This window comes from Phocoena sinus, chromosome 13 (assembly GCF_008692025.1).
Source record: "Phocoena sinus isolate mPhoSin1 chromosome 13, mPhoSin1.pri, whole genome shotgun sequence".
Lineage (NCBI taxonomy): Eukaryota > Metazoa > Chordata > Mammalia > Artiodactyla > Phocoenidae > Phocoena > Phocoena sinus.
Window position 1 is genome coordinate 78,129,847 of NC_045775.1, and position 10,301 is coordinate 78,140,147.

General features: G+C 42.5%; 1 gene segment (V, D, J or C); it reads right to left on the reverse strand.

Annotated features, from left to right (window-relative positions):
• Nucleotides 1-9,795, reverse strand: part of LOC116764484 — an 88,262-nt gene extending 78,467 nt beyond the window's left edge. Inside the window, 2 exon segments of the V gene segment in view lie at nucleotides 8,975-9,286; nucleotides 9,687-9,795. Of these exon segments, the coding sequence occupies nucleotides 8,975-9,286; nucleotides 9,687-9,735 (361 nt within the window).
• Nucleotides 9,796-10,301: the final 506 nt, after the last annotated feature.

Sequence of the window (10,301 nt, forward strand, 5' to 3'; positions counted from 1 at the left end):
AAGAGAGCTGTCGCACGTGCCTCATAAACAGGACGGGGATGTACATCCCCTTCTACGGTGTTGAATATGTGTCTTTTTTTTTTTTTTTAACATTCACTTTTATTTTATTTTTAAAGAAATGTGTTTATATTTTTTATTATTTTATTAAATATATTTTTAAATTTTATTTATTTTTGGCTGTGTTGGGTCTTCATTGCTGCGTGTGGGCTTTCTCTAGTTGGCGGCGAGCGGGGGCTACTCTTCGTTGTGGTGCGAGGGCTTCTCATTGCAGTGGCTTCTCTTGTTGCAGAGCACGGGCTCTAGGTTCACGGGTTCCCGTAGTTGTAGCACGCAGGCTCAGTAGTTGTGGCACGCGGGCTTAGTTGCTCCATGGCATGTGGGATCTTCCCGGACCAGGGCTCAAACCCATGTCCCCTGCATTGCCAGGCAGATTCTTTTTTTTTGTTTGTTTTGCATGACTCTTTTTTTTCCCACACACAAACATTGTATTTTATTTTTACAAGAGATAAATAAACTGACACCAAGCATTGTAAATGGATGACCACAACAAAAGCAACAATGATTGCAATTACCAAACACGAAACACACTCATACTATGTCATAATATTGACATTCAGTCCAGTAATCCTCTACTGTAACACCTCCTTTACTTTGCAGTGAAAATTAATTTGTATATTTTTTTGCCTCTGAGTCCTTGTGGGATTTTTTTTTTATTCAAACAGAAAGTCACAAAAATTATAATCATCCTCATCTGTTCACTCACTCCCATGTAATTAATTCTTTTTTTATCTTGATCTTTTGTTAGCACTTTTATGAATTCATCAGTTTTCAACTAGAGTTCTGAAAATGCTTATTCATTCAGTTCAGCAGTGTAGTCAGTTACCAGAAACCTGTGCTTGTCAGAGTCTTTTCCATGAATTCCTTGAAGATGAAACCCTTTTATAGGAACATTTTTGCAAAAGCATCAGAGTACACCCAGAACTGTCTGTAAATGACAAAAGACTTAAAAATGACTACTGTTAAAGATTTGATGAAAGTTCATAATAATGCAATTGACAAGGAAATTTAGTTATTTCTGAGATACACATTTTAAAGTAATAACTAAAATTATGACTTATTGTGCCAGACCATATAAGATTTTTAGAAATTTCATGTAATGTCTGAAACATTTATATTCACATATTTCCATACAAATAACCCAAAGAAAGTTTAGTATTAGTTGTTTTTTGTTTGTTTGTTTATTCTGCAGGTTCTTATTAGTCATCAATTTTATACACATCAGTGTATACATGTCAGTCCCAATCGCCCAACTCAGCACACCACCATCCCCACCCCACCACGGTTTTCCCCCCTTGGTGTCCATACGTTTGTTCTCTACATCTGTGTCTCAACTTCTGCCCTGCAAACCAGTTCACCTGTACCATTTTTCTAGGTTCCACATACATCCGTTAATATATGATATTTGTTTTTCTCTTTCTGACTTACTTCACTCTGTATGACAGTCTCTAGATACATCCATGTCTCAACAAATGACTCAATTTCGTTCCTTTTTATGGCTGAGTAATATTCCACTGTACATATGTACCAAAACTTCTTTATCCATTCTTCTGTCGATGGGCATTTAGGTTGCTTCCATGACCTGGCTATTGTAAACAGTGCTGCAATGAACACCGGGGTGCATGTGTCTTTTTGAATTATGGTTTCCTCTGAGTATATGCCCAGTAGTGGGATTGCTGGATCATATGGTAATTCTATTTTTAGTTTTTTAAAGAACCTCTATATTGTTCTCCATAGTGGCTGTATCAATTTACATTCCCACCAACAGGGCAAGAGGGTTCCCTTTTCTCCACACCCTCTCCAGCATTTGTTGTTTGTAGATTTTCTGATGATGCCCATTCTAACTGGTGTGAGGTGATACCTCATTGTAGTTTTGATTTGCATTTCTCTAATAATTAGTGATGTTGAGCAGCTTTTCATGTGCTTCTTGGCCATCTGTATCTCTTCTTTGGAGAAATGTCTATTTAGGTCTTCTCCCCATTTCTGGATTGGTTGTTTCTTTAATACTGAGATGCATGAGCTCTTTATATATTTTGGAGATTAATCCTTTGTCTGTTGATTCATTTGCAAATACTTTCTCCCATTCTGAGTGTTGTCTTTTCATCTTGTTTATGGTTTTCTTTGCTGCCCAGAAGCTTTTAGGTTTCATTAGGTCCCATTTGTTTATTTTTGTTTTTATTTCCATTGCTTTAGTAGGTGGGTCAAAAAAGGTCTTGCTGTGATTTATGTCCAATAGTGTTCTTCCTATGTCTTTCTCTAAGAGTTTTATAGTGTCCAATCTTACATTTAGGTCTTTCACCCATTTTGACTTTACTTTTGTGTATGGTGTTAGGGAGTGTTCTAATTTCATTCTTTTACCTGTAGCTGTCCAGTTTTTGCAGCACCACTTATTGAAAAGACTGTCATTTCTCCATTGTATATTCTTGCCTCCATTGTCATAGATTAGTTGACCACAGGTGCATGGGTTTCCCTCTGGGCTTTCTATCCTGTTCCATTGATCTATATTTCTGTTTTTGTGCCAGCACCGTACTGTCTTGATTACTGTAGCTTTGTTGTATAGTCTGAAGTCAGGGAGCCTGATTCCTCCAGCTCCATGCATGGCCACAGGCAAGACCTTGAGAATCGTCTGAGGTGCTGCAGGCAGCTTGCAACATCAGCACACCCACCCCTGGGCATCACAGACAGGCCACATGGTTTGGTTACAGCCTGTATCTCCAGTGGCAGATATGTTCAAGCTTCTGTGGGAACACCAGGGCATCACTTATTTCTAATAGTGCTTCACTTAGTATCACACTCCCCAGACTTTAAAAGGGTATAGTTTAGACTCACATTCCACGTATTAAAAAAAAATCCTTGCTTGCAAGGACTTGGTTTTCTTTTGCTGAAAGACCTCCAACCAAAGTCCTCAGGTGTAACCATCTGTCCTATATAAATCAGAAGAGGCATCATCATGTCTGTGCCACTGGCACTGAAGAGGGGCAGGAGAGTTAGAGTGCTGTTCCTGCCACTTCCACCAAAACTTCTAGCCACATTCAAAAAGTGGGCGCATCTCAGAAATGTTCCCAGTGGATGGAGGCGGCAAGAGCAGCTGGGGCAGTCAAGCCTCACACATCTGCATCCCCTAGTGGTTTATGTTCTGGTTTGTAACACTGTGGGAGGTGTTTCGTCATACTGTTGACAGCAATAAGTTGCAGCATCTTGAGCCTCTAGGCTGTTGATGGTGAGGGTGAAATCTGTCCCAGATCCACTGCCACTGAACCGGGATGGGACCCCAGTTTCCAAACTGGACGCACCATAGACCAGGAGCTTAGGAGCTTCCCCTGGTTTCTGCTGATACCAGGCTAAATATTTGCTAATGCTTTGACTGGCCCGGCAAGAGATGGTGACTCTTTCTCTTAGAGATGCAGACACAGAGGATGGAGACTGGGTCATCTGGACGTCACACCTGGCACCTGAGATTGGAAACACAAAAAACAAATATCCATGTTATTACTAAGTTATAAGAGGACTGCCCTGTAGGACCAGGCAGTAATGACCACACAGGCAGAGTAAATTCCTAGAGCTCTCCGTCCTTACCTGGGAGCCAGAGCAGCAGGAAGCTGAGGAGCTGAGTGGGGACCCTCATGTTCACTCTGTGTCCTGACTGGGACTGATTTCTGCACAAGATATGATCAGAGCATTAATAAGTCTCCAGGGCAGTGGGTTGTTCTCCAGTAACATGCAAATCAGTAGGGGATGGGGCAGAGCTGGGCACAGCTGCAGGGATGGCCAATCTCAATAACATCGCACAGGGGCCGTGTCTCCCAGATGCCCAAGTCTGATCAGAGCAGCTCAGATTTAACTGCAGACAATGCTTTTCTCCCTGGAGGCCAGAGACTTGAATTACTCTACTGTTCTTTTGTTCTTTCCAATGTTCATAACACGATTTTTTTTTTTTTGCTACCTTTCCATCTAATATGGGTTCTCTCGTGGATGATATACTTCAAGAAGCTGCAAGAATTTTTACACGATCTCTGCATTTGGTACCCGGGGATATCATTGAAGCTAGAATGTCTTCTCTGTTGACCTGATTCCCTGATGCTTTTGGAGTGATAAATTATTATTAGAGAGCTAGAGCATAGGGTAACCACAACGTTTCCCATCCGTATTTAACGATGCGCCAGACCCAGACACGTGCAGAATGTGCAGGGTCTACCGATGTTGTACAAAAATTTCTCTGAACTTATTACAGGGAAAATACCTGCAGAGCTCACACAGAGCCAAGATTAGTTGTTTCCACCAGGCAGAGCACAAAGTCTCATCATTTGAGAGACGTCAGGTTGCATGTTCCAAAAGGCTTTGTTCCAGTAGAGGGCAAAATTATCTGTATTCTCGATGCCATTCAGGTCTTTCCTAATAAAGATTAAAAGCAAAATCCATTAGACTCAAACAGTTTCAGCCAACAAGATTAGATATTGCTGAAGAAAAGATTAGTGACTTTCTCAATATAAAGTATCCACAATCGAGCACGAGGAGAAAAAATACAATAAAATGAGCAAAGCATTAGTGAGCTGCAAGCCAATTTCAAGCAATCTATTGTGTGTATAATTAAAGTCTTGAGAGGAAGAAGTAGGGACAGGAGTACAAAAGAATATCTGAGAAAATATTGTCTACAGTTTTCCACGTTAAAAAGAATCACAGCCAGGGCTTCAATAATTAAAAATCAAGATCAGGTGAAAACCATGAATTCAGTGGTTGAATTTGCAGAAGGCTGAGAAAAAGCACACAACTTACCCACCGCTCCCTCTGGGGTCCTGGCTGTAGTTGCAAATAAGTTTCTAGCATCTGAATGGCTGGGGGAATATCAAGAAATTATCTTCGAAATGAAAACACAGCCCTCATAACAAAAAAATAGAGTCAACACTAGTTACTCTTCTTTGGGTTCTGAAAGTTACATGTATATTTTGGAGTCAGTGGTCTGACTGATTACTTAATAACTTGTAAGGTTGCCATTTCTGAGCGAGTCCCAGAAGAGAAGACTCTGCACTAAGTACAACCTGCAGTGGACTTTATGACCTAGTGGACCAGTGAAGCTAAAGTGCCTGGGCTTAGATAGGGACAGTGTATGGAGGCTGCAGAAAGCGCGGGAGAAGCACAGTTCAGATCTCCAGAGTATTGGAATAATGCCATAATCCCTTCTGAATATACTGATTCCCTTTTTTTTTTTTTTTTTTGCCTCTCACTGCCGTGGCCTCTCCCGTTGCGGAGCACAGGCTCCGGACGCGCAGGCCCAGCGGCCACGGCTCACGGGCCCTGCAGCTCCGCAGCATGTGGGATCCTCCCGGACCGGGGCACGGACCCACGTCCCCTGCATCGGCAGGCGAACTCTCAACCACTGCACCACCAGGGAAGCCCCCAATTCCCTTATTTTGATATAGGTTCTGATTTGCTATTAATTCCTTGTAGAGACTACATGCTGTCTATAGGCCCAAAAGGAGCCCAGACCTGAGTTGCTCTTTCTGAATTGAGTGGTAACTGACCCACTAGTCTATAAACATATGCGTACAAAAGAGCATTCTATCATCAGGTAGAAGTGGGATATTAAGGCCAGGGCTTGATTCTGTCCCCCAGGCACACAGGATTTACCCATTGTAGGTTGTTCAAACTCTCTTGGCACCAACACTTGCAGAATTCCCCCTTTTCTCTCATGCTGTACCTACAGACTTCTGTGGATTCCTTTTAGCAAACTGATTGAAGAAGAAAATAATTCAGATCAAATTTATGTCATATATGCTTTCATCTTTTCAAAGTAGATTTTTATAGCATTGAAGCCTACTTTAAGAATAGTGGGGTAAGACGGAGCAGGAAGAAAATATCTCAGTGGGCAGGACTTGGGGTTATGTGCTCTAATCCACTTTGCCTTGCACAGAGATAACCTGTGTCAGAGGTCTTTACTAATTCAAGAGCAGTGATTAACAGTTTGACCAAATGGTCAGAAGATTGGATTAACCATGACTGCAAGGTTGGTGAGAAGTAGATCTAAAGCAGAGTTTTCAAATGCATCTTTTGGGCTGGGCACATTTCTTGGAGTGCCCCTTAGTATTTTCAGGTACAGAAGTAAAATTTAACAGTTAATAGAAGATTACAGTAACACAATACATAAACGTCAAATTGGTTAATCCATTAATGAGTAAAAGATTTGAGTTACTATACACCGAAGGGGTTGTTGTATATGGCAGTGGGAACATGGGTAGTGGAAAATATAAAGTTATAAATGTTAACTATGGCTGACTTGGTACAATGGGAGAAATAAGAGCTCTTATCTATATCTATATTTATGTGTCTATCTATCTATCTATCATGATTTCTCACCTTCTTCTGAGAGGCAGAGGTAAGAGGAAGGATACATGCAGATTATGGGTATTTCATGTTGGATTAAATAGTCAGGAGTGCTTGTCAGGAGAGCACCTGCCCTTGTCCTGTCTCTGAGTGAATTATGTCTCCCTCTGCTGGTGATCTAGAGTTGAGACACGTTAAGATTTTTTCTACAACCTTTATTTATACACAATAAACCGCACGTGTTCAGCGTAGACAATTCGGTGAGTTTGGATATATACACTCATGAAATCTTTACCACAATCAAAGTTTTAGACATATCGTTCTCCTTCAAAATTTTCATCACATCCCGTTGGGTATGTTGTTGTTTAGGATTTTACATTTTATTTTATTTATTCATTTTTAATGATAATACTGAAATCTCCCCTCCTAACAATTCAGTTCATTATATGGTCCTGTCACTTTAGGCACTGAGCTGTACGGCAGCTCACTGGATCTCACTCATCTCAAAGCTGAGACTTTATACTCATTATTTTGAAAAGGTTTGTCCATGCTTGATCACATGCAGAGCTGAGCAGGAGAATAAAAACACACAAACGAATACAGTCTTCTGGTATAGTTTGTGTTTATCTAGAGTAAAAGCAGTTCGCATCCTCAGTTCTCCCCCAGGACAGTGTTAATTCTCTTTTTCTCTGTCACAGTGAAGGCTGAAGAAACTTTGATTGTCTGGACATTCCGCAGTGTGTCGTATAATGCAGGACTGGATTGATGGCATCACGTTCATTAGACTTGACGGGCAAGAAATTGCCAGGACAGTAAATGACTGGTAAAAATATACGTGCTCCAAAAAAAAAAAAAAAAATATATATATATATATACGTGCTCCAGACAATGCGATGTAAATCCTACCAAAATTCATGGGCTGCCAATCAGTGGATATGGCAGGGGTCCAGATGCCTGAGGCATCTCAGACTGGCACACGTTATCCAGGGTAAAGAACAAGAAATTGAACCTTGTCCTCCTACCACTGAGGGTGAGGCAGAGCGTTTGTGGGCTCGGTGGAATGTTGACACAATACATTCCACACTTGGGTACAAGACACCACCCATTTGTGGCTCACACAGAAAGCTGCCAGGTCTGAGTTGGCGCAGGGAGGAGAGGTCTGTGCATCAGGTTCAGGTCATGATATATAAGTGGCTGTGTCACTTGGGCCATACGATCCAGTACATATGTTGTTGCATGATACATCTGTGATAGATAAGGATATTGTGTGTACACTCTATAAACTGTAATAGAGCTCACACCATAGATTTCTAGGGTTCTAGGGCAAGACCGTGCCACCCTCAGGAAATTTAAAAAAAGAACTATACAATGTTAAAAAATCAGCTCTCAGAATGTCAGGGATGCTTGCTAGACACGGCCTTGGAAGTGAAGTAGCTTTGTGATTGAGTTTTCCAGTATAATCTGGTAATTTTCTTTTTTCTTTTTTTGCGGTACGTGGGCCTCTCACTGCTGTGGCCTCTCCCGTTGCGGAGCACAGGCTCCGGATGCGCAGGCTCAGCATCCATGGCTCACGGGCCCAGCCGCTCCGCGGCATGTGGGATCTTCCCGGACTGGGGCACGAACCCATGTCCCCTGCATCGGCAGGCGGACTCTCAACCACTGCGCCACCAGGGAAGCCCTCACCACCATTTTTAATCCCACCACATAGAAGCCAAAGAGCAACTGTGTGTGTGTCAACTAGATTCTCTTTGTGTTTCCATTCCTGCAGTCTTCCCACACTTTAAAATTCTTAACTTTTGTGGAAAAAAAACACCTCATATCATTCTGTATTCTTCCAGTGTTCTACAGGGTAAATTCTATGCCCTACAGTTTATTTACTTTTTAATCCCTACTTTTGGAATTTTAATATCTCACATTTTCTTTCTGTGAAAGGTAATTGAGACAAATCAGATATGTTTAGCATTAGGCTATTTTATGGACTATGGATTTACAATCGACTATTTAGACACTCGTAACCCCAAAGTCTTACTGATGTTCTCAGCTAACTCCCCCTGAAGACAGCTGTCTAGAACATGGTAAACAAGTAGGAAGATATGTAGTAAAAAGGAGAATCAGAAAGTGGGGAAAGTGGGGAAAAATATTCTTGAATATTATGACATGTTATCTTAAAAAATATATCAAAAACTGCTAAACCCATTATGTTGCTATAAATCTGCCTCAGTTGTCCACCTGTTACACTGACTACATTTATTTGACACCTACCTGTACATGAGGGAGGGAGAAGTAGGATGAACTTTCACTCACCTCTCCTTCCTCAGGTCTGTTTGCTCAGAGGGCACTTAGACCCTTCCGTTCTTCTGCTGGTTCTGTCAGGCAAGGCTCTGCAGCTGATGGGGCCTTAACCTGTGGTGTCTGTGAGGAGTAGAGGAGGCTTTCATGGTCCAGAGGCCTCAGCTTCAAACTACTCCTCTGATTCTCTAACATCTTCCTCTTACACTGACTCAGAGAATCTGCCTGCCTGCTCCCCAGACAATCAACATATGTGGGCAGCTGGGCCACTCGGAGAGGGGTGTTTGTGTTCAGGGCTGTACCACTGTGGGAGGATCTTCCATGCCTTGCTGGCAGTAATAAACTCCAGCGTCCTCAGCCTCCACCCTGCTGATTTTTAGTGTGAAATCTGTCCCTGACCCACTGCCAGTGAACCTGTCTGGGACCCCAGAGGCCCGGTTGGAAGCTCCATAGATCAGAAGCTGTGGAGACTGGCCTGGTTTCTGCAGGTACCAATTCAAGTAAGTGTCTCCATCACTATCTTGGAGGCTCTGACTGGATCTGCAGGAGATGGAGGCCGGGTCTCCAGGGATGACAGACAGGGAGAGTGGAGTCTGGGTCAGCACAATATCCCCCTTGGATCCTAAAATAATGAAAGAAAACAACAAAGTTCTGGACAAAATTTATGAAACAGTTTCAGAATTTGTCTTCTGTTATTGATGTCAGGCTATTTTTTTTTTTTCTTTTTGATTCCGAAGAATACCCAAAATACCCAATTTCAAAAAGAACCCAAGATTTACAATGCAAAGAGTTCTCTAGACGTCATGTACACTTGACCACTCTTTCTATGCCACCATCTTCACCAGAGGACAGACACTGCTTGTTCCTTCCAGATTCATCCTCATTCTCATATCACTAAACATCACATGTCTTTTGCAGAGGGTATGGTATGCATCTAACATGTGGACAAAGACACATGAAAAGCAGTGGTGCCCCCAGAGCTCACCCTCCCACCTTCCTTCTCATCTCCCCTCCGTCCTTACCTGGGACCCAGAGCATAAGGAGGCCCAAGAGCTGAGCAGGGAACCCCATTTTCAGAAGCTGGAATTGATGAGTCCTGATAAGTCAGAGCACGACTGGAGCTGAGCTTTTATCTCACACTTGCAGGGGAAGGTCCTCCCTCGGGAACAAGATGCAAATCCCCTGGTGGGGGAGGGGGGCAGCTGTGTGGAAAGAGCCAGGGGGAGGGAGGGAGGGGCCCAACTTTGAGCAAAGTGAAATAAAGGCCTTCTGTGTTTGGAATAAAATGAACACCTAAAATCCATACTTCTTGGAATAGTGGGAAGAAGAATTCCACTGTGAAAGTCCGGATTGATTGCAAGAACCCAGTGTACGTGGCCTGCGGCTCTAAGAAAGCATCAGAGACCCTGAGGTGTAGACATGTGTGTCCAGGGTCAATATCCGAGAGGGGAACAGTCATCTTGCTCTGATTCTTCCAGGCTGATCTAGATAAGAGAACAGCTCCTTCCCCACTAGTACTGACCATCAGAACTTTCTCCAAATAACTGCATAGAGTCAAGCTGTTTCAAGAGCCGTCAGGTAAGTGCAGTTCCCAGGTTACCTGTTTAAGAATGTTAGAAACAGGTGTTAGAACTGGT